Below are 26,070 nucleotides of genomic sequence, written 5' to 3' on the forward strand. Positions count from 1 at the left end.
ATAGAAGAGCAATGACATATGATATAGTCGAATATGAAACAAAAAACAGTGATAATAATGAAAAAAAAAAACATCACAATGAATTAAAGTACTAACATAACAAATAATAATGTCAATGTGAAAGTGCATTAAACAAATACAAAGTTTTTGAATGAAATAAAGATCGAAATGCATCTAAGAAGGAGGAAATTGGTGTTGCACATAAGCCATGTCTTCCTCGAGTTGACCAACTCGAGCATCTATACTGTCAAATCTTGAACCAACAAAAGTCCGGAGATCGCGGATTTCGTGGATAATATCATTAAGCACGGCAGCAGATGCATCTTGGGTAGGCTGAGGCGGTGAAGATGGTGTGCGGTCATCATGAATAGGTTCATCCTGGATATCACATTTATGAATCCATTGACCATTTTGGTTTTTTACAAAACCAAAGGAATGAATAATTTCAGCACCAATTAGACCTGTTCTCCAATTAACCTCCTCAAATGGTTCATCTTCTACAGGAACATTAAACTTAATTAAAATGTCAGTAATGTGGTTTGCATATGGTAAAGGGGCATGGTCTCTTAATGCCTTTTTCATGCGATATCTAACCAGATGACCCCATTTAAGCTGCCTTTAGGTCAGCATTGCCCACATTAAGATAATGTCTTATTCAATAGCTTGGACAAGGTTAGTTGATCGGGGCACCAGGCATCGACATAGGATGTAGTGCAGGATACATGTTTCCACTTTCATTTGGCCTGCCAATATTCTTCCTCCAATATTTACATTGTCACGACAAATCATTACTTTTGCATTGCGACTAAAATAATCATCTCTCCATTCCTCCACCATGTTTCCCTCAAAACAGACACCATGAGTCCCCAACTGGGTTATACGATAAAACATATTTATATCCATTCTAATCTTTACATGCTTAACTTCACTAATAATTTAATTTTTTTATATGATAAAACATATAGAATAAATTTAATTTTTTTATAAATGTAATGATGATACTTTTATTACAAGTGATATTTCTATTACATATTTTTAACAATTTAATTTATTTAAATTTATATTTTACATTAAACTTTATTTAAATTTTATTTTAAAATTATAAATATATAGATTAATAAATTTATATTCGAAATATTTGTATAATATTCAATATCAACAATATTTTAGAGTTGGCTTAAAAATAACAATTTTATAAATTCAAATGTAAAATTTTAAAATAATTTTATAACAAATTAAAATAAATATATTTAAAATTTTAATATTAAATACAATTAATATTATTAAAATATTTAGTAAAAATATCAATTTTAATAAAAATAATCATAACATTATATAAAAGTAAAATTTGATCTAAATTTGGAGTGCTTGAAATTGAAAATTTTTAAAAATATTTGGGACTCAAATCAAATTAACAAATACGAGGACCAAATTAAGATTCATACAATAATTTGACACGTGTCACCATATTAGATTGACACGTGTCACCATATTAGATTGACACGTGGCACACTATAAATGTGACACGTGGCATAAATATTTAAAAAAAATCAAAAATTAAAAAAAAATCAAAAAAACGAGGAGCTGACACGTGACGATGTTAGTTTTCTACTAACGGAAAGGACCTAATTGATATTAATTTACAAAAATGAGGACATAATTGAGTCTAATAAAAATACGAGGATCAAATTAAAATTTTGCAACAAAAACGAGGATCAACAGAGTATTTTAATCTTTAATTTTTAGTAAAAGATAAGAAAAAATAAAACATATTTAACCGTTTTAATTTTACTAATTGAAAAACTAGCTAACTGTTCATCATTTTATATCGACGACTTTAGGAGGGACTAATATTGTAGATAAATCATAAAAATTTTACATTAGTTTTTGAAATATATTTTAAAATACCGAAGACAATTTATAATTATTAATATTCCGCATAAAATATTAACTAATTTATTCATGATAAATTTTTATATTAAATTTGCGTTATAACTTTTAGTTGAATTTCCTTGATTATACTTCTTTTTTTATATTGTTTAAAATTTTAGTAATAAAAAAATATTTTATTTTTTATTTGTCAATATAATCTTAAATAAATTATATGTTATTTATTTCTGTTTTTATTTTATTTTAATGTCTATATGTATTATATTTTTCTTTTTATATTAACATAAAGCGTTGTTATTTTTATGTTAATTAAATTGAGAATATAATTGAAAAAAAAAATTATCTTAAAACTTTAAAAGTATAAAAAATATAATATTTTTAGTTCGTGTTTCGTTTTGCATAACAGTGATATAGAATTGGTTAAATTCAAAAACAACTATTGAAAAAGAAGGCAAGGGTATTTAGCAAATATTTTGCTCATTCTTTATTTAAAGAAGACTTTATTTATTTGAAGACGTAGAAGAATGGTTAATAATAACCAATCAGTTTATAAATTAGTGTAATTAAATCAGTTTATAAATATAATCGAACTTAAAATTAGGTTTTCAATATTTATTATTTTAACTGTTTCTTCACATCAATATCAATCCCTCTTTATATTTGAATTTAATATTTAATAACAACTTTTTTATTCTTAAATTTTTAAAATTTAAGAACTAATTTATCAATTCAAAAATATACAAACAAAATAAAAAATTGCATAAAAATAAGAATTTCTATTTAAATAATGACACAAGAATATTTCTATTAAAATATATATTTTTCTTTAGATGTGTAAAATATGATATTAACCCTGGTTAGACTTAAAAAGTTTAGTACAATTTTACTAACTATAACCACTTGTTATTTTCCACACACCCATTACCCAAAATCAAAACCGCAAAATTTGGAAGTTTTTTTACAATTTTATTTTCCGGCTCCAACTTTCTAACTTGTGATAACCAAAACATGAAAATGCAAATGGGAAAGGTAAACTTATAATCAAAAGAAAAAAAAAAATATTTGTAGAACTCCTCTGATTACTTCTTTCTCTTCTTATTGCGGTTGAGAAACTTCACCATTTTTTGTGTCTCTGTCTCTTCAACGTCATTATCATAAAAAGGTTAAAACAACAAATAATAAAAAACAAAAATAACTAACTCAACAAACAATCAAATATTTTATATTTAACTCAATATATAATCAAAATATTTTTATACCTCTACCAGTGTTTTCTCTAGCACTAATTCCTCTTGGCTTTTCAACCTCGCAAAAAACTCGTCCCGTTCTATACGCGCTTTCGCAAGCTCTGCTTCAAGTTGAATTATTCGGACCTTGTTTTTAAATAGATTTTAAGAAACTTTAAGGACACCTCTGAGGCTGGATGCAATTTTCCTCTAGCTTTTTCGCTCCGTTTTCTTTTTGTCTTCTTATCAGCATTTTCTGCACACAAAACTAAAATAAACAGGGTATATTTATAATATGGATAATTATATTTTGATTATTAAATTTTAATAATTTTTTTTTATAATATAATGTGTCATTTTTTAAATTATTTTGAAATATTGAGAATAAGAAGATAGAAAAATGAAAAATCACCTGAAAAATAACATCTAAAATTATAAAAAAAAGTTGTCAAAATTTAGTAGTCAAAAAATCATTTTCCGATTAGAAACGATTTTAATCATGTACACATATTAAAGAAGGAATGAAAAGATGGACTTACCCAAATGCTCCATTGAAAGGTATGCAGAGTAAATGAAAAGTAATCGGTTATTTATAACTCAGGAAAATTTGATTGGGTCAATTAGTTTTTTTTTTTTTTTATGTCTTGGACCGTGTGTTTCAATTTTTAACTAGTTATATTCTATACTCTTACTCACCAAACTTTCCCATATGCATGATTAATTTTTATATTAAATTTGTCTGTTTTGGATGGATCTCCTTGATTAGAGTGTTTTTCAAACTTCTAACAATAAACCAAAAAGAAAGTCACTTTTTTATTTTTAAATGTAATATTAAATAAGTTAAATATCCTTTTTTCAGTTTTTATTTTCTTTTAGGTTTTATCTGTATGTTATTATATTTTTTCTTTATAATATCACTAGTGTTATTTTTTTTTATGATATGTTAAGAAAAATAATAAATAATTATTATATTTTAAAAAATAATTAACTTTTATAATCTTATTAAGTTGTTAAAATTATATTTGATTATAAATATAATATTTAATTTTAGAATTATATTATATAAGAAAGTTAAATATTTGTATATAGTTTTATAATAATAATCGTTTAACTGTATATAAGTAGTATTTTTTTTAATATTAATTCCTTAAAATTAATGTAGATTATATTGATCTTAGTCGGGATTTACAATATTTTGTTGATTTATATGTGATTGTTGCAAAGAATGACACTAATTGATGAATGAGTGGAGGTTGAACTATTATGATATTTTATTTTTTAAAATATTTTTATTAGTTATTATTGTGTAGTTAGTATTGAATTATTATTGCTTAGTTATTATTGTTTGATAGACCAACATTAAATAACAAAATGTGTTTGTTAATGTATTATTGCATAGTCATTTTTTTTTTCTGTTTTCTTTTAAACTTAGATTAAGAAAATTATTGTCATTATTCTTATTTTTTAAATAAATAATTTATTTATGTGATTATAGTTAATATTATTATTATGGATCTCCTACGAAATAAATATAACATAAAGTTGAGCTTAATATTTGTTAATAAAAACATACATAGATAAAGATAACTTAAAACAATATTTTAAAAAAATAGCCATATAAAATAAAATAAAAAAAATTTAAAACTTTAAATATTATAAACAAACGTAATATATATTAACAATTCCAATTTGTACATATCCGAGCACAAATCATTACTAAATTAAACTTTTTATTTATTTAGGTTTGTATCTTTATCATTAAAGAAAGCTTCTTTATAAGCCTTTTTATTAGAATATTATTTAAAATAAAATTATTTTATATATTTATCTATATTATTTTAAGAATTGTAATACCCGAAAAATTGGAATAAATAATAATAAATAAATTTCAAATAGTCGGAGATTGGAAGTATCCTGAGAGAAATTCTTGATAAATCTTAAACAAAGAATAATTTTACTTCAAGTGATTGAAAGTACTTAGTTTTATTGAGAGAACTAGAGTTCAAATCTTTTGGATCCCATTAGTATGTTTATTTAATTTTTTTATTTTACAAATATATTGTGAATGTAGAAGTATGACGTAACTAGAGGTGTCAATTTGGCCCCTAACCCATGGGCCAGCCCTGACCCACTCTTCATAAAGCCCCATTTTAGAGGGCCCCCAAATAAGGGGGCAAAGAAAAAGCCTCCTCTCTAGTGGGTTAGGGCTAGGGCTAAGGTGGGTTAGCCCCCCAAATAATACTACATTAAGCCAGAGTCAAAGATTAAATTGAGCGACCCGAACGGGTCCGATGACCCGGACGGGCTCGACGATCCGGACGAGCTCGACGACCCGGACGAGCCCAATGACCAGGACGGGCCCGATGACAAGGACAGACCCGACGAGCAAGATGAGCCCGACGACCAGGATGGGCCGGATAACCCAGACATGGCAGACAACACGGACGGGCCAGACGACCAAGATGGGCCCGACGACCAGGACGGGCATGACAACCCGAACATGCCAAACAACACGGACGGGCCCGACGACCCAAACAAGCCCGAAAACCCGGATGGGCCAGACGAGCCAGATGGGCCCTACGACCCAGACGAACCCAACAATCTGAACGGGCCGACGACCCGAACGGGCCCAACGATCCAGACAATCCCAATGATCCAGACAGACCCAACGACCGGAACGGGCCCGACGACTCGTATGGACTCGACGATCCAAACGGACCCAATGAGCCAAACGGGCCCGACGATCCGAACAGGCCCGACGACCCAGACATGCCAGACGACCCGAACGGGCTCGACGAACCAGACGGGCCCGATGACTCAGACGTGCTAGATGACCCGAATGGGCCCAACGACCCGAACAGGCCCGACGACCCGAACTTGCCCGACGACCCAAACGGGCCCGACGACCCAGACGTGCTAGATGACCCGAACGGGCCCGACGACCCGAACGAGCCCGATGACCTGAACGGCCTAACGACCCGAGTGCGCTCGACAACTCGGATGGGCCTGACGACCCGTTCGGGTCGTTGGGCCTATCTGCGTCGTTGGGCCCGTTCGGGTCGTCGGGTTCGTTCGGCTCGTCGGGCCCGTTCGAATCATTAGGCCCCCGTCTGGGTCATTGGGATCGTTCGGGTTGTCGGGCCCGTTCGGGTCGTCGGGCCCATTCGGGTCGTTTGGCACGTTTGGGTCGTCGGGCCCGTTCGGGTCGTCTGACACGTTTGGGTCGTCGGGCCCGTTGTGGTCGTTGGGCCTTTCTGGATCATTGGGCCCGTTTGGATCGTCGAGCCTGTTCATATCGTTTGTCTCGTCCAGGTTATTGGGCCTGTCCGTGTTGTCGGGCCTGTCTGGGTTGTCGGGCATGTTTGTGTCGTCGGTCCCATCTGGGTCGTCAGGCCCGTCTGGGTTGTAGGACCCGTCCGGGTCGTCGGGTCCATACGGGTCGTCGGGCTTATTTGGGTCATAGGGCCTGTCAGGTTCGTCGGTCCTGTCCGGGTCATTTGGCCTGTCCAATCATCGAGCCTGTCCGGGTCGTCGACCCTGTTTGGATCATCTGGCACGTTCGAGTCGTCGTTCTTGTCGAGGTCGTAGGGCAGGTCCGAGTCGTTAGACCTATTCAGGTCGTCGTGCTTGTCCGGTTCGTTGGGCCTGTCCCACAAATAGTAATATATTTTAAAAAATAATATATTTTTCGTGTGGAAGATGAAAGTCCATGGGTTGGCCTTGGCCCACAGGGCTTTTGTAGGGTTTTTGGCCCTGTGAGCTTCTTTGTTGGGGGCTTTTTTTCAATGTAGGCTTTTTTGGCCCTAGCCCACATGGGCCAGGGCCAAACCCTGTGGGCTGAGCCAAATTGACACCTCTAGACTTAACATGACATATATGCATGAATTAACATGAATTATATGATAACTTGGTGGTTGTGCCTATGCTTGATAAGTGTTGGGATGTAAGATTGAACCTTGGTTGGCAAGAGTTATCCTTTTTTTTGTTTATGTTTTAGTATTTTTGTTAGTGGAGGGAAAAATCTAGAAACTCTAGAGATCCTCTAAGAAACCAGAAGGGCAATAGAGGCAGTTGTGGTGTATTAAAAAGTACAATTGAATGGCCACTAGCTTTAAATTTAATTAAATTCGTTATTATATTTTTTATTTATTTGGGCTGGAAAATGGGAAGGATAGAGGTTGAGTGAGAAAACAGAAGGTCATAGAGTGTGGCAGTAGGGAGAGTCAGAGAGAACTGAAAAATACCGTGACATAGGAAGAGAGTGTGAGAGTTGAACGAAAATTAGGCGTGGAGAAGAGGGGTGAGTCTTGGGAGCAAGAAAAGATCATTGGGAATGCATTAGAAGCAAGGAAACCAGGTAAGGGGGAGCTATCCATGTCTGTTTTAATTTCAAGTATATTGTTCTGAATGATTCCATGGTCTGAGCGCTTGAATTTCTCTCTAAATTACGCTATTTTTCGTAAATTCTGGGTTTCTGCCCAGAAACCGCCTAACAGCTATGAAGGCTCGCTAAGTGACGCATCCATTGTCATGATTTTATGGGTTCAGTGGTGAACTGCCTGGTGGCAAGGAAGAACCGTCAGGCGACGCGAACTCGAATCACGTGTTTTTCGTAAGTTTTTTGTTGTGTTTTCGAGCTGGGTTGGTGTTCTGCATTTTTAGGGACTTTGCTTATATGTTTTTCAGTTCACCCTTTCTGTTTGTGTTTGGCGATATCGCGTGGTGGGAGCAGATATTCAGGTGAGCATGTTGATGCCTAGAGACTAAATGGGCAGACTATGGGGGATTTACTCTGTTTTATTTTCAGACATTTTGTAATAAATTTTTATAATGTTTTTCTCTACTATGAATTTGTAATAAAGATGAAGCAGTATAATTGAACTGCAGTGATACAAGTTTTAAATTTTTCCGCGCTAGAAAACCTTATTTAATATTTTTGATTTTCAATAAATTATATGATATTTACATTATTAAGTAATATCCACTTAGGTGTTACAAGAATAACCATGTTATTTTTTTGTGAGATGTAGATGATAGATTACGCTAACATAAATATTATTTAATAATATAAATTTAAACTTTCGATTTAGTAATTAAACACAATAATTTAAAATGATAATTATAATATGGATGGTGCATCTTTTAAATTGTAAATATATATTATATTATATTATATTAAAAGATATTTAGTTATTGGACAAGAGATACTAAGTAAGTTGATTGTTATTTTATAATTCCTGATTAAATTGTTAAAATCTAATCAGATACTTGTGATAAAATTAGTGTTAGAAAAATTAACAAATATGAAATAAATATTAACTTTGGTTTTAAAAAGTTAAAATGAAAAAATGGTTTACGACATTAAGTATTAAAATAATCCTATTAATAAATAAAGAAATAAATTAAAATAAAATAGAACTGTTGATTATAATTATAATAACAAATAATAATAGTAAAAACAACATTAATAATTGAATAAAAATTATTAATACGAAATATAATTATTGAATAAAATTATAATATAGTGATAAATATATTGCAAATTAAGGAAGATAATGTAAATTAATTCTTGAATTTTGTGTTCAAAATAAAATATAATTACTATAATTAAGACAATTTGTCTCCACCTAATTATAAAAATAAATTAATATTGAAACTGACCCTGAAAATTAAAGAAAAGAAATGTAATAAATATTTTTAATAAATATTAATTCAAAATGTCGATCGATACTTGGAACATAATAAAAATAAATAGTATATACTTCCTTTCTTGGTGTTGTTTAAAAGTCGATCGATAAATGAAAAAATTATCTTTTATTTTTAAACATAATTTTAAATAACTCAAATATTATTTCTACTTCGATAATCTCACATCGTTATCGTTCAGAAGTAATCGACGTTAACATAATTCTCTTTGCTCTTTTTGCTTCGTTTTCTTTTTTCCTCCTTGTAAGGATTTTTTACTGATGAACGAGAAGAGATACACTTACCCAGGTACTTCATTGAAAGGATTGAAAGGGAGTAAGAAGAAGAAAATTATCAAAGGTAAAAATATGGGATAGTAGTCATGGTTATTTATAATTGAGGAAACTTTGATGGGTCAATTACGTTTTTTTTTTCTTTTTATCTCTTGGGCCGTCTGTTTCAATTTTTAACCACTTATATTCTATACACATCAATTTTTTCCCATAAAATATTCACCAATTTTATACATCATTAATTTTTTAAATTAAATTTGTCTCTTTTAGTTGGATTTCCTTGATTATAGTGTTTTTCAAATCTTTATCCATAAACAAAAACATTATTTCATTGTTTATTTTTAGATGTAATCTTTAATAAGTTAGATATTCTTTCTTTCAGTTTTTATTTTAATGTTTATCTGTATGTTATTATATTTTCTCTTTATAATATCATAACTAGTTTTTATTTTTATTTTTACGTTAATTAAATTGAGGATATAATTAAAAAATGATTATCTTCAATTTTTAACAGTATCAAATAAAAATAATATTTTTATTCAAAAACAATTATTTGTAAAGAACAGCAATAGTATTTAGCAAAATTTCTTCTCATTCTTTATTCACAAAACACTTATGAAACTTAATTTAAAGACATTAAATTCATCGGTACTTACTTACAAGAATTGTTAATAATATCCATAGAGTTTAAAAATGAGTATAATTCAATTCTATAAAATTAATTTTAATTTATTAAATATAATCAACCAATATTAATTTAAAAGTAGGTTTTTAATACTTACTATTTTAACTGTATCTTCAAATCAATATAAGTCTCTTTGTATATTTGAATTTAATCTATAACAATATACAAAGAGATCATCTTTTTTGTCTACATTTAGTTATTTCAGTTTTATCTTTAATTATTTAGTTTGTATCCTTAGTTATTATTTTAATTATTTTATGAATAGTTTACCTTAACCATTATATTTGTTTTTAAAAGTATAAACTATATAGGTTTATTAAAATAATAATACAAGAATATTGCTATTAAAATGTATATTTTTCTTTAAATGTGTAAAATATGATTTTTCGTTAATCGAAAGTCCTGGTTGGACTTAGGTACCAGGTATAATTACTCGTATAGTATCCAGTTTGGAACTAGTGTGTCAAATAGGTATCTGGTTTAAAAAAAGTATTAATTGCATCCCAACTTTTGAAAAAATTCTTCAATTAGGTCTCTTTCAAACGGAGTTGACTAATGCCGTTAGTCAACGTGCCACGTGTCAGTCTATGATTTTTTAATTTTTTTTAAAACTTTTTTAAAATTTTTTGAAAAAAAAAATGCCACGTGTCAAGTCCCCGTGTGTGACACATGACATTGTCAGTGTCACGTGGCATTACAATGCCATGTGTCAGTGTCACTATCAGATGTCATTGTGTTGATTTCGATTTTGTCCCCATATATGACTTTTTGTTTCAATTTAGTACTTAAGTATGTGTATCTGATTCAATTTTGTCCCAATTTTTTTTAATAATTAAAATATTTTTGTAATCCATTTTTTATAAGATTAAAAATAATTAAGTATAAATATTTTTACAAAATTAAGTACTAATATTTATATTGTTCCTCTGTCTCTCAATTTCAGACCAAATTTATTGTTTGTATAAATGTTATACTAATATTTTTTTATTCAAAATGACTTTTTAACATATTATTTTATTAATTACTTTTTTATTAAGTACTCATGTTTTTTTAATTTTTATTTTTTTTCCAAAATAGAACAATATTGTCTCTTACCAATTTTAAACCAAAATTTCTAGTGGTATGAATGTTATACTAATTTTTTTTATTAAAAATGACTTAATAAAATGACTTTTACCACTAAATTTTAATATAAATATCAAATACTTAATTTTTTGTAAAACTTTTATACTTAATTACTTTTAATTTTATAAAAAATGGATTTTAATTATTAAAAAAATATTAGGTCAAAATTGAATCAGATACACATAAGTAGGTACTAAATTGAAACAAAAAAAAATATATGGGGACTAAATCGAAATCAACAGAATGACATCTGATAGTGATATTGACATGTGGCATTACAATGCCACGTGGCACTGACAATGCCACGTGGCACACACAGGGACTTGACACGTGACATTTTTTTTTCAAAAAATTTAAAAAATAAAAGAAATTTAAAAAGAAATTTAAAAAAAAAACAAAAAAAATCACATACTGACACGTGACACGTTGACTAAGGGCGTTAGTCAACTCTGTCTGAAAGAGATCTAATTGAAACACTTTTTCAAAAGTTGGGATGCAATTGAAACTTTTTCTAAACCGGGTACCTATTTGACACATTAATCCCAAACTGGGTACTATACAAGTAATTATACCATTCTACTAATTCAACTGAAAATATATATCAAACCTTTTATTTACAACTATTTGTTACTACAAAATTTTCAGTTTGTCATGATCCTAAAATTACTATTACAAAATCATTACTTCATATTTATAACCTTCTTAATTTAAGTCTCAATGTCAACTCTATTTTCTTTGCATGAGTTGGTAAAACATCTTGAAAACTCTTGTAGCATATAATAAGGGATAGGTAAAGCTAAAATTTTCGTTTTCCATCCACCCATGAACCAAAATCAAAATACCAAAATTAGGTAAAGATTTGGAAGCAAACAAAGTTGTGGGATACAACATAACTTTTTGGATCTTTTACCTTTTTTTATTTTCTGGTTCCAATTTTTTCACCTTTTTCGTGATAACCAAAAACGTGAAGAAAAAAAAAACCATGAATAAAGGTTGGCCAACAAAATAAATTTGGCCTGAACCAACTCCTACTCTATACACACCTATGGTTAAAAGCACTACACTTGCTAATAAGACAACGAAAATTTATAATTTTTTCCATTTATTTATTATTTACTCTCATGGATAATAAAATCAAGAATAAAATATTTAATCTCATTATAATGGGGTGGAACTACTTGTTTTTAATCAGTGCTCCTCCTCTACTTGTTGTAGCTGAGAAAGAAAGATATTTCAATATGATTTATTGCAAGTCAATGATTATTAAATAATTATTATAAAAAATATTCTAATACTTTCGTAAAGTTCTTTACAATTGTTTAATGAAGAAAGTATGTTTCTGACGTTTTTTAATTACTGAATAAAAATTTATTGTTTTGATAAGGGATTCCTTTATAAAATAATGAGATAATTGTAAAGAGGAAAATACAAAAGATATAGAATTACTGGTTTTTAAAACTTTGGTTCCATTTTGTTTTAATTTTCTTTCTGTAATATTCACTATTTTAGTGATAAATACATTCCACACTAAAGTTTTTTTTTTTTACTTGCTCCTACCAAAATTAAATGGAAATTCTATAAGGAACTTTATCATGTGAGAGTTAGATTAATTAATCAACTCTATAATTATTTGTAAATGGTCAAAATTTGACCTTTTCATCTCATCACAAAAAGCATTTTTGAAAAAAAAAAGTAGAACAAGCTGGCGTGATGATTAGTAGGATAGGTGAAAAGTTGAAATAGGATATTAGTTGGCTTTGGAAGAATGTCACAACATGCTTCAAATTGTTATCTTAAGATTGAGGGAATCAAATGAGTTTTATATACAAGATGAATATGGCAAAAGAACACTCACTACTATTTTGAAAATAAATTATGTAAAGAGAAGATTAAGTGCAATTTTAATATATTAAGGAAGAGTAAAAATTTTAAACCTTCCTTCTTTCAAAATTTAATAACTTTTGTGAAATTATTTCTAATATGACATAATTGGTATTAAGTGTAACAAAGATGTTTGGAAAAGAATTGATGCAATATGAGATAATCAAATTCATAGACATTTTTGCACGCACTATCTATTACAAATTACAAATTGTTAATTCGCATTATGCTAGAGAATTTTCTCAGAACAAGATGCCAAAAAATGTAGGGAAACACTATTTCCTAAAAAATGGTTGAAGATGTTTATGGATGAAAGTCCCAATTTGAAGAGGTTTGTTATTCCATTTTTAAGATTGACTAATAACTTTCATTTACTGACATTTCATATCTAATTATAGGTTCATGCAAAACGAAAAAATTGTTTGTATAAGAACAATGTGAATGATTAGATTTATGTAGTGTATAACTTAAAAGTTGAAAAATAAACCAATTAAAAAAATTGTTACTCTTCCATCTTATACTATTAAGTTAGATGATTAACGAATAATTGAACAAAGAGACGATGTTGCTGAGATTGAAAAGTCCAAGTGTATAAAATATTCACTTAGAATAATAAAATATCCGATGGTGATGATATCATCAAAAAATGTGACTTTGATAATATAAAAGAATGTAAAATCTTTGACATTTATGGCCATTCAATTTTTATAACTTTGATAATATATGTTTTGTAATATTTATATAAACTTATTTATTAGAAACTTTATATAATTATTACTTATAACTAGGTATAATTATTTGAATATTACAAATTTATTCTAACTATTTCACTTCATTAGACTATTAAAATATTAAATTAATGTTATTTATATAAATTTATTATTTTTCACGGAACTCTCGCCAATTTATGTAAATTCTCGAGTGATAATTTATCCAGATGCATACAATCATCTTGCTCAATATAATCATATCATGTAACCCACTGGAATTGAATCATCACACCAACCAAACCTTTGTGCATAAATAATATGATTCATACCCTAATAAATTTATACACCCAATTCACATAATTATCTCACTCTCTCCTCTCTCTTTTCCTTTTATTAGTACAATATTTTTTCTGACTACTGTATTATCCTTAAAAGTTGTCAATATCAAAATCATTATTTTCCATCAATAAACTATGTAAGCAACATTCAAGCGAAGAAAAAATATATTTTAAGTATCAAATTTATTTTAACTAGTGTAAAACTTCAATTTAGGCACCTTAACTATAGTAGAAATCAAATGAAGAAAAACAATTTTAAGTGTCCGGAGTTTATTTTAACTTATGCAAAACTTCAATTTATCTCACCTTATTCCCTTCTCTTATAAGTACATGTAAATAAATTTATTCAAATAAATCTATGTAATAAAACTAATGGTATTTGGAAAAATTTACAACCGAGCAGCAGTTCAGCTGTAAGCTCAAACATACTGATAATATAATTTTTCATCAAAAAATTTCCTAATAGACAATGGGGAATGAGGAAATAATAAATTCTATAGAACTTTTATTAATCGAACATTTCTCATACAGGTTTACAGTATTTGATAGAAAATCACCACGAAAAGGGACTAGCTCCTAGCAAAAATATTTCATTTTCCACATCTTTTACCCATTGACACACCCGATTGCAAGTCTTTATTGCCAAGGCCTGCGTATCTCAATGTGCAAAAATAGTCAGACTTTATCCAACCTAAATTGATATATTTTACTCTTTGAGAGGATTAATTTCAAGATTCTTTCAACATTTAAGGGACCATGAAGCATGGTTTCTAGTACTTTAGGAACAACTCACATAACTCCCTTAATTTAAGGTCTATTTAGGGGAGAGAATGATATTTTAGACACCAAATTGATGGTTTATTCCCGAAGTAATGGACCGGAAGAAATTTTACCAACTGTTGCAATCTAAATATGAAATATTTTTTTGCAGATTCTCATTAAGTGTAAATTATGAATATACAGTTGGCCGGATTTGACTTTTCACAGCACAGCAAAAATATTTCATTTTCAGATTCTCAAAAACTATAGTAGTTATAGGACCTTGACCTTTTTGTATAACAAAATAATTGAGATTTGCGAAATGTTGTAGGCAAGAAAAAGAAAATACCTTGTCAGCAAGGGGATCAAATGCAGCATAAAGCTCAAAATCTGGTGTTACCCAACAGAGCAGAACTGCCAAAAAACATATGCAACAAGTCTGATAACTGTTTGACAAAGCATCCAACTGAAATAGCACAACTATATCTCAATCCAACTAAAATGTTTAGTTTTCATTAGCAGATTTGACTTTTCACAGCACAACAAAATTTATAGATTGGCTTGTCTATTATTCGTTTGAATCTCCATTTGCATCTCAGAAAATAAGAGGTTTGCTCACCAATAGAATCACTCTGAAACATCTATTACCAAAACAACGGATATATGCCACAGAAAAAAATGACTTGATCACCCCCTTCTTCCCCACAAGAAGAAAATCACAGTTGAATTTTAAAAAACAAAATATTGCAAAAGGAGATTTTGGTAATAACAACAGACTCAAAATATCACATACCCGTTACAAAGTAAGAACAAAAAAATAGTTACCGTAGTTTTCATCCTTTCTAAACTGGGTTTTGTGTGGCCCAAGTCCTTTATCATGCATGGATGCAAAAAGTTTTTGGTAAGCTCTATACAATCTGCAAGAGTGGAGGCAAGTTATACTTCTGACAATAACAATTAGGCATTAAAAAAAATCTACAGCTACCTAAACACCGCAAAAGTTTCCATAAAATCACTACCTTTTCTGCTGCTTAGGAGTATTAATAGGTGATGAGAACTCTGAGGATATATATTGATCTAGATAAATGCTACGATATATGAAATGCCACAACCCAGCAGCACCACCAATGCCACAATCAGGTTCTCTTAATCTTTCAGGAGAATCTGATGGAAGCCTATGCTGACCTAAATGTGAAGATCCAGAATGAGGTAAGGGTGGAAGATCCTCAACACGCATCCCACCATCTATCAAGGATCTCTGAGCTTCACTGAGGACATTTGACTTCAAAAGGACATTTTCGATACTAATCCTGTGAATTGGCAAACAAATTTCTGAGCTATGAATGCAAGACAGATATTGCTACATAGAGAATGAGGATCTCTTTGCTATGAACCATCATCCGTTTTCCACTTTTTAGTTTTCTTCCAAAATTAGAATCACGGATCCAATAATAACAGCATTCAGACCATTAAACTATCATTTACCTGCAATCCTTAAGATGGTAAAATGCATCAGAACTCGTGGTCAGCAACATCAAATACGTATCATCCTGCCCAATATTTACATGTCATGATCTGTGTAAACTCTATCATTTATAAGATGAAAATCATACAGCAAATTTTAGTGCAATCAAATCCAACAACTCACGTCAAAAAAGTGGATGTAAGCGTACAAAAATGCCAAAGCATTGTATCGTGGCAAGCAAACAGGAGAAAAAGCTTCTGAAGTCCTGCATATTCATATCCCAAAAAAAAAATTAAAATGTATAAAGGTACCATTGTCAAAGGAATTGATTTGCAAAATATTTGCTATTAATTAATTGTTGTACATTGTAGAACATTGCAGAATATTTGTTATTATTCATGCAGATTCCTTGGTTAAAGATCTTGCATGATAGTATAACTATAATTATATAATTATCTCCATAATTAGTTAGCAAAACATTTATTAAAAAATATTGTATCATCACTAATTAATGAAGAATTCTCAAGAGAACACAGATTTGATTGGCATCTTCTCTAAGTCTAATAACCATATAGCAAAGAAATTCAAAATCTAAATGAATAGTTAATGCACAGGTTTTAAGAAGTTTTACCGTTTGAGTCAAGGTAGATTGAATAAATACCAAACTATACCATCAAACAAAAACTAGAAAGTCTGGATTAAATGAAAACTATACTATCAAAAAATCTTTGAAATGCTAGCTGAAAGATAAAAGTAGTTTCAGTTTTACTTGCCTAAAAGACTCGGATGACATAACAAAGTTGGCCAAGAGCAGCATATCATCTGGATGAAGAGAGGCTTTCTGAGCACCAACTAGACTGATTACCTGCCTTCAACCTTTAATGAATTATTTTATCATGTTATGTTAGCATGTAAATAGACAAATTCAGTGTTGCACCTTGTGTCTGCACATCAGAATTGCAAACAGAACACCAGAATCAGCAGAGTCTTGCAAGATGGCACCAGCAGCTTGCCTTGTTGCATATGCAAGAGGTAGACAAGTATAGGCATGAAGAAATGTAGCCGGGTTCCTGATACAATCAGATAAAGAACAATGTTCACCATCAAAAAATAAAATTATTGAGAAATGTAAATAACCCTTACTCCCCCAACCCACCAAAGAAATTAATAGAAAAATACTTAAAAAGCACCAAAAATCCCTCTCTATCTTATACAATACAAATGTTTTAACATTTCTAAAACTAAAAGAAAAAAATGTGCTCAGAGAAGAGAAACAAACCAACTAAAAGAGTGGACTAGTGAAGAGAAAAGAAGTTCTGTTCCACCAAGCAAGGGTGTCATATCAAACTTCGGATTCTTCTCAAAACATCTGTTTACTGACTTTGTTAGTATAACAATAATCTGCATACATACCAATAATAGAGATGTATCATACAACCGCTGCAACATAACTAGTCTATTTCAATAACAAAAAACAGACACAATTAGTAAGTTCAGAAACACAAAATCTGAAGAAAAAGAAGTAAGCAAAAAACAAATCCACTTTTCCGTTGGGCACATAAGCAGCCAACTCAAGTCCAACACAATTATACCTGGCCATGAATAAGCTCCAACTGCCCCCTGAGGGACTCATAGGGTTCTTCCGTACAGCTGATGCAGACCAAGTAAATTGGTCCTTTTACAAGAAAAACCACCTGTAGCATAAATTCAAACAAGATTTCATAACACAATCATCTTATTGGTAAAAGATAAAAGCCTCTTGATCCTCTAAATACTAATAACATAAGGTGAGCAGCTCACTAATCAAAAAGAAAAAAAAGTATGTGTATGCTTGGGTTAACCTCTTTATAAGCCTTTTTAGGAGAACAAAATAAGAAAAAAAATTGACATTAGTTTCTCCATAAGCAGAAATTAGCTTACGCACCAACTAATTTGTAGAAGGTCTCTCATATAGCCTCTCAATTTTCACTTATTTAACTAACATATAAGCTAATTTTAGCTTATGGAGAATTTAATTTAATTTTTTATTCTTCTTCAGAAGTGCTTACGGAAACGTTTGTCCAAACATATCTTACATCCAGTATCTCTAACATACACTTCAAAGCACAGAAACGTTTAAGATATCATCGTGCTTAACATAGTATTTATTAGGCTTGAAAGTAAGAATGTCTAAATTAAATTATACTTATGAGAAAAAAACTTTAACAAGAGATAGCTATATGATCAAACCTGATGTTTTCCAGCCCTCACCAATTTGACATTATCGCCCCTGAAAACATAATAGAGCTGTTAGAAAAATTACTCAAATTATATTCAGTTAAGACTGGAATGTAGTTAAATACTGCTGTAACTAGAAACTATTGGGCTATAATTAAGCAGAACAAAGACAGCTACAATACCCATTTTCCACAAAGGAAATGATTGCTTGCAAAGTTGCTGAAAAACCAGCAAGCTTGTGTTCGTCTCCGTACCTGAGTCAAGAAGTAGAGAAATAGAGCAAGGTTTTGATGTTTTGAGCCAGCAATCCTAGAAAGTGTAATGAACAGCAATTTACGGGAGTTTGTTTGGTGAAGAAGCTATAAACACTAACCTAGAATATATTGGTTTGCCAGAATGACTAAGAACAAAAAAATGTTTCTTCCTTCTCCTCCATGAAATGGAAGCATCATCCTGCACTTTATTCATCAATCAAACAGAATATGATATTACAGCCTTTACAGATATTTTCGCTGTAATGCCGTCATTTTAAAGAATCTATATCGGAAAAACTAAAGTTCTTAATCCACAAGAGTTTATTGAAATTCAAAAGCAATGTCTGAAACCAAATATTATTTAGTCACGATTGTTACCCATATTACCGCGCAAGTTTGTCGTCGTATTAATTTATACCCGAGCATTTAATTTTGACTTGCAACCAGAACAAATCGTAACAACGACAGCAAATGCTCAGTTGCCAACCCCCTCTCCCGGACCATAATTTCAAGCTAGTGGTTCTACAACACTGCTCATTTCCCCACAGTTTCTATTTATGTAATAAACTCAAAATCACGATCATCATACAGTCAGAACGATAATTAAATTGTGAATTAAATAAATAAAAAAAAAAAAAAAACTGTCTGTGGATAAACCCTATACCACATTGCCGCATTTAATCCCCATCGATGAAATCTAAGGAACAAAAACAACTGCAAACAAAAGGAAGTCCAGTTTCAAATTTATCTCCTCTGTTCTAAATGTGCTATTAGAATTTTGAAATCACTCATTAAACACTAGTTCATCAAGGTGAGTAATGGCACAGAAAGCCTGAACGAGAAAGAACAAGCAGTATGCGCACAAACAAATCCTAATAAACAGGTTTTGAAATCATTCACTAGACACGGCTAATTTGCATTACGCCGAGATCAATTGCAACGGTCACGCAACTCTAAATGAACCTGTAATCTAATCTTAGATCGATAATCAGTTAAGTGTAATTGTTCATAAGAGTGAGTGAGCGAAGGAAACTAAGATGAAGTAGGAAAGAAATTAGCCAGAAACGTATATATACCTCATCGCTGTGTCGTTTTCCGGGAAGCCAAGAGGAGTGGGAGAGAGGTTGGGGATCGTGGATGGTGATCTCCTGAATTTCGTTATGAAGGATATCTTCAACCTGGGAGACAGTTGTGGCGGTGCTGCTACCCCGCTCGCCGGCGTAACCGCTGCTAGTAGGGCTGGACGGATCGGAGGAGTGTCGGACGGCGGATCCATTGGGTTGTTGGAGCTCCGATGGTTCGGCGTCGAAGAGGCTCGGTGAGAGGGGAGGCAGGTTGAGCCGGATGGGAGGTTCGGGGTCATGCGCCGATGAACTCGTCTCGCTCATCTCAATTCAATGGAGGAGAGACCGAGAGAGAGATTGTTGGTGCCTGTTGCTTGCGTTGGAGGAGATGAGTGAGTCTGAGTAGACGCGTCCAGTGTGCAACCCGCCACGCACTGGAATATGTGGGCCAGCATAGTACGTTTCTCAAGGCCCAAACCTTCAATTTGCCACAGCCAGCTTCTTCCTACGCCCACATAAGTTTCTGCCTGCACCCTATATAGATAAAAAAAATCAATTTCTGACTTTCCGATTATATGACTTATAAGTCATTTTAAAAAGAAAACAAATTTAGAATTACACAACTCATAAGTCCTTTAACTTATAAAACTAAAAATAACTTAAAAAACTAAAGAGAATTAGGGGGAAAATAGTTTTTGAATTGTATAATTCGAAAATCATAGTTATTTTTAGCTTTCGAATTGTACTATTCAAATGTCTTATTTTTTTTTAAATAACTTTCTTACACAATCCAAATTTCCCTTTTTATTTTTGAATTACATAATTGAAATTTTACTTTTGACTTTAAAAGTAATTTTGGAATTAGGACAAATTTTTTTTTTATAGAAGATCATAAAAAAATATTTAATTTAATTAGTAATTTGATCTATTTTTATTTATTTTTATTGAATTGAATCATGATATTTTTTAAAAATAATTAATTTTGTCTCTTTATTTAAATACGTGTTAACGTCATCCGAAAGAAACCACATGTCAAGATCTGAAGAGATGTACGGTCTAAGATACATGTTAAAACTTGAAACATGTCTTATGTCAAATTATAAGAACCTCAAGGTAGAAGATGATTCATATTTTATCATACAATCTCTTTTAAACAATGCTAAATTCAATTTAACACGAGAGATCAAATTATGTTTATTTAAAAAGTAAGACTTAATTAAGTAAAAATAAATATAAATATAAATTAAAATAAATCATATAATTAAATATAGGATCAAATTATTAATTAAATAAATAAAATTATGGAAGAACAAACTCTTTTACTACCTCTAGGTACATTATTTGATTGCAGTAGTTATATTTTTTAACTATTTTATAAGAATCTATCTATATTAATAAGTATGAATATAGGAATTTTATGATAAAAATAAATAAATAAATATATAAGCTTTTTTTTTTCCTTAAAATTGTATCTAAAACGAGAAGATAGTAACAATATTCACTTATGTTAACGAAATCTTTAATTTATTTATATCTATTACAATAACAAAAACATTTCGGAAAAAATAGTGACAAAGGAATAATTTAGATTAGATATAAGTGAACAATTAAAAAAAAAATCTTTGGCATATTATCACTATAAGGAATATGGAAAGTGTCCATTAAATAAGAAACACTAAATAATATTTAAATTTCCGATAAGATATTTTAAATTCACAAAAAAAAATGTTCTTGTGTTTTATATTTTTTGATGCATGTTATATTATAAATATAGGAATATACTGACTCATTTAAATAATTATTTGAGTGCAAATATAACGAAAGCATTGACCAATTTCTATTACAATATACTATCATTTTTAAAATATAGTGATTATAGTAATTGTAACAGTATTATAGAAAATATTTAAATTAAAATAATATAGAAACTATATAAGTATATTTGATGTATAATTAATATATTATTTTATAACTTACTTAAGTTAAAAAAAAAAAAAAGATTAACAGTAGTGTAATATTTGCATATGATTTTCGAGGATTTTTATATTGATGTAATAGTTTAGGAAGCAAAGTACAGAGTGTTCTGGAGCTCTTTAATCGCTCTTGATCTTAATGTTCTTCTTCATGAAATTTAGCGATGCTCCAAGTTCCCAATTATTCTGATCAGGTCAGAATCATTTCCTCACATATTTGGTTGGCCAACCCATTTGATTGTTTATCAAACTACGTTTTCTTCTTCATTGCACCATCGGGAATTGTAGTACGTCATTCACCGATAGTTTGCTCTTTTTAAAGCCTTGTGTTGTGGCAATTTCATAGTCGAGTAGTTTGCAAAAAAAATTTGCTTTTCCTTTTTGCATTACACAACAAATCCTTCAAAATTTACTAAAACACAATTACATTGTAAGTTTGCTTGGCAATAACAACCTAGACCATTTAAAAATTTACTGGAAATTGACAAATCTAGTATAACTAATAAGTTATAACATGGCGAAACTTGCACAAATTTTCAGAACGCCAGATAATATTTGTTTATTTATAAATTATTATTTTTAATTTAAAAAAATATTTTCTCTCAATTTTTTCTTTTCAAAACAAGTAGAATAAAAAAAATATGACAATAATATATTTGGAAGTGAAACATAAAGTTTAGAATCAACACTAATATATTAAAAAAGTAAAAATTACCTTTAGTCAAAATAATAACACTAATATATTAAAAAAAAATACCTTTAGTCAAAGTGATGGTTTATACTCTTTAGATTATTTAAAATCTTCAATAATTGAATCAAAAGTGAAGTTTGTTGTAATATCTTTTTCGATATAGATTATCATACTACTTGCTAAAAATGCAACTTCCATCTTATTTTTGAAATTGTTTTTTATTATTTTCATTTGTACCTATGGAAACCGGAAGAGTCGTTATATGAACCCATTTTAAATAAGTTTTTTGTACCTCATCAATTTGATTATGTGGTTATTGCCAAATTTCAGAATACTTCTCCAAATCACATTCTAAAGATTTTTCAAATTTATTATATGTAACTCTAAAAACTTTAGATAATTATTTTTTATTTTATTTCATTCTTTTATTCTCATGAAGTTTTTAAAGTTTAGTTGACATATATACTTTTTTTTATCTTCATTACAATTCTTTCTCTTGAAAAAAAAATCAATTTTTTCACTCTTTATCACAACTTTTGTAATATAAAATTGTCACCTCTCACCTATTTAGAAAAATATAAAATTATGAATACTTCAAATTAAATCTCAAAACCAATACTATATTTCTTAAGAAAATTAATGAATTCTAAATGATTAGTTTTTCTTACCTTAAAGTACAATCATAATATTGTCTTTTCGTTACACCTCTTCAAAGCCAAAAATATCTTTATCTACACAAAGAAGAGTTTCATCAATAATTAAATCGTGATTTTATTATCTTTATCAGACAAATATTTGCCTATGATGTAGAAAAACCGCATACAAAAGGAAAACAAACTATTTCAAAAAAAAAAGGATAAAAAATTAATTTACTCAAAATAATAGATTTTTCGGTCCAAAAGGTTCCTTAGATTTTCAATTTTGCCTTGGAGCAATTTAATTTTTGAAATGGTGAGAGATTAATAGTGAAAATTGAAATAAAAAGAAAAATGTGAGAATGAGAAAAAAACCAAATAAAAGAGAACAAAACATAACACAAATGAAAAAACTAATTTTCAAATTAAAAAAAACTAAATTAATATAAATAATAAAATAATATATAAATATACTATATATATATATATATGAGAAATTTAAAAAAATATTTGAAAAGTCGTGACTCCTGTATCCTGAGAAATTTAAAAAAATATTGGAAGAGTCGTGACTCCGTATCCTTTAAAAGGATAACAATGTTGAGATAAAATTAAATATAATAAATAATTTTTTCTTTTAAGTATGGCCTGAACTAATTTTCATTTTGAAATAAAATTTTTGAGTTGACTAATATGAGTAATATCTAATATTTTTAATTGGAAAAGAACAATAAATATATTTTTGTCTTAATAACTATTTTGGTTCTCTGTCTATATCTTTTAAGTTATTAAAATGCTACATTTTTGTTTGGTATGGTCTTTTTATTATTCTCTTTTAATTGTTTATTTCTATATTTCAAAATATACTTACTTATCTATCATGACTAACATATTATTTTTCCTTTGGACGGTTATGTAAAAATTATATATTATTAAATTCAGTTAATCATTTTTTTTACTCATTTTTTATATCTTTAATTATTATTTACTGTATCACATAATAATGTTTGACTATAATCTTAAATGTTCAATGACACGTAGACTTTTTATTTACTTGATAATATAAAAATGAAAAATAGCTTTATTCTCCTTAATTCTTGATTTTTTGTTTTATTTAGAAAAATTGTTTCACTTTTAATTTTCATTATCTTTGAACGATTTAATTTTCTTCGATCTTGTTCAATAATGTATCATTCATATATATATATATATATATATATATATATATATATATATATATATATATATATATATATATATATATATATATATATATATGTTTATAACTTAGTCCGACAAATGTGATACACTTAGCTGTTTATACGTTATTATATTAACATATTGATTAAATTCAATTTAGCTCAAGGTTTACATACTATATTTCATGTAAAGGTATTCGGGTTTCATTTTATTTTATATTTCAATGAAATATGATAAGATATAGTATAACATGAATAACAAATACACAATGCCAAAAACTTATAATTCAAGATAAATAAATAGAAGTTTAAAAAGAATTGTGAAAATGTATTATAAGATTTTGGAATTATTTAAAATACCCTTCAAATAAGTTTTATTAACATGTACAACAAGAAATTACCATATTACTAATGGAATTTCATCGATGAAAACAAAATTGTTAGTAAAATAACGGTGAATATTTTACAACAAAAATAAAATTGTCAATAAAATAAAATTTACCTTAAAATTTTAAAATTTTAATTATTAACAAAAAATATTCATTAGTAATGAAGTAAAAGTTGACAATAATTTATAATTTTATCACCAACAAATATTTCTATCACATAAATGGACATTTCTCAAGACTTTGACCAACGACAATAGAGTTTTTATAAAATTCATTAATAAATTCATCGATAATTGAATTTTTTGAAAATTCATTCACAAATTAACTAGTAGTACAATTTTTTTAAAATTTTTGAAGAAATTTATTAGTAATTGTGTTTTTTAAAATTCATCCATGATTTTATTAGTAAATCCATTGATAAATTGCATCAATTTTTCCGTCAAATTAGACAAAATATTTGTTACAAATTAAATGAAGATGAGTGATGAAAAAAAATTCAAAGAAGAGAAGAAAGAGGAAGAGAAAGATGAAGAATAAGAGACTACGACAGGGATGGAGGAGGGGAGTAAAAAACAATAGACATAATGGTGATGACGGATGAGACAATAATAATTGTGGCGATAGAAGAAGAGAAGAGGGGAAAAAAATATCAAAAAAGATAAAATTAAAAAATTAAAAAAAAAACGATCAAAATCGGAATATTTACTAACAAAATTTATAAAAAGAAAATATTTAATAATAATTACCTACAGATGTTAATTGTCAATTATAACCAATAAATAATTATGGACAATCTCTTTGTTAATTATAAATGGACTCTTCTGTGAATTAATAAAATTAGTGATCTCCAATCAATTTTGTTTTTAGATAAGTTATTTTTTTTAGTAATATTTGATTATATCATATGTATTTATGAATTGTTTTTGAAAGATAATTCCACTAAAATATTTATCATTCAATAATCAGGTATAATTGTTTTCAGGTACCAGTTACCAACTAATTGTTCGCCTTACAACTAGTGTACTATATGCCCCTCGGTCTATCGGCCATGCCCAGTCCTCAGGACCATCGAACAAGGCTGTGAGGGCTTGTATATGAAACATATCTACCGGTCGAGCGGCCTCACGGATGAACTACATAGGACCATCGGTCAATCGGTTTCACAAATGAACCACGTATCATATCGCAAGGAACCATCGGTCGATCGGCCTCGTGAATGAACCATGTTAAGGACTATCGGTCTATCGGTATCACAAACGAACAATCGGTCGATCGACCTACATATTAATTACGCATTACTCCGTAACGGATCATCGGTCATTCGGTCCCACGAACAGCACCTTAACTTATAAGGGACAATCATCTGATCAGCCACAAGTTCGATCGGTCGATCAATCTCCTAAATGATTCGCGTAGTGCTTTATATATGACCATCGGTCGATCAGTTATAAATAAAATATTCACTTGTTAAAATCAGAAGATAACCAGCCTAGTCAAGCGGCCATCAGTCGCACGGCCATACAACACCAGTCAATCAGATTAATTAACGTTAAACAAGTCAGTAATCTTGATTAGAGGATCATTGGGCCGTGAT

The 26,070-nt window shown here is 29.5% G+C and overlaps 1 protein-coding gene across 1 annotated transcript; it reads right to left on the reverse strand.

Annotated features, from left to right (window-relative positions):
- Positions 1-14,310: 14,310 nt before the first annotated feature.
- LOC114185828 (vacuolar fusion protein MON1 homolog) lies at positions 14,311-20,075 on the reverse strand. The gene is made up of 14 exons (XM_028073760.1): positions 19,605-20,075; positions 18,648-18,727; positions 18,457-18,528; positions 18,287-18,326; positions 17,650-17,751; positions 17,337-17,458; positions 16,995-17,127; positions 16,831-16,922; positions 16,241-16,322; positions 16,078-16,142; positions 15,612-15,902; positions 15,418-15,509; positions 14,942-15,006; positions 14,311-14,482 (listed from the first exon to the last, which is right to left on the reverse strand). Exons 1-14 carry the CDS (start codon positions 19,914-19,916, stop codon positions 14,387-14,389), a joined length of 1,644 nt encoding a protein of 547 aa, XP_027929561.1. The 5' UTR covers positions 19,917-20,075; the 3' UTR covers positions 14,311-14,386.
- Positions 20,076-26,070: the final 5,995 nt, after the last annotated feature.

Source organism: Vigna unguiculata, chromosome 5 (assembly GCF_004118075.2).
Source record: "Vigna unguiculata cultivar IT97K-499-35 chromosome 5, ASM411807v1, whole genome shotgun sequence".
NCBI classification, from domain to species: domain Eukaryota; kingdom Viridiplantae; phylum Streptophyta; class Magnoliopsida; order Fabales; family Fabaceae; genus Vigna; species Vigna unguiculata.

Bases quoted from the DNA above. Each gene is read 5' to 3' on its own strand.
- LOC114185828 (XM_028073760.1), bottom strand. From the start codon at position 19,916: ATGAGCGAGACGAGTTCATCGGCGCATGACCCCGAACCTCCCATCCGG. The intron at 16,143-16,240 runs GTGAGTTGTTGG...AATATTGGGCAG, and splicing joins CTTACATCCACTTTTTTGAC to GATGATACGTATTTGATGTT. The intron at 15,510-15,611 runs GTAGTGATTTTA...CCACTCTTGCAG, and splicing joins ACTCCTAAGCAGCAGAAAAG to ATTGTATAGAGCTTACCAAA.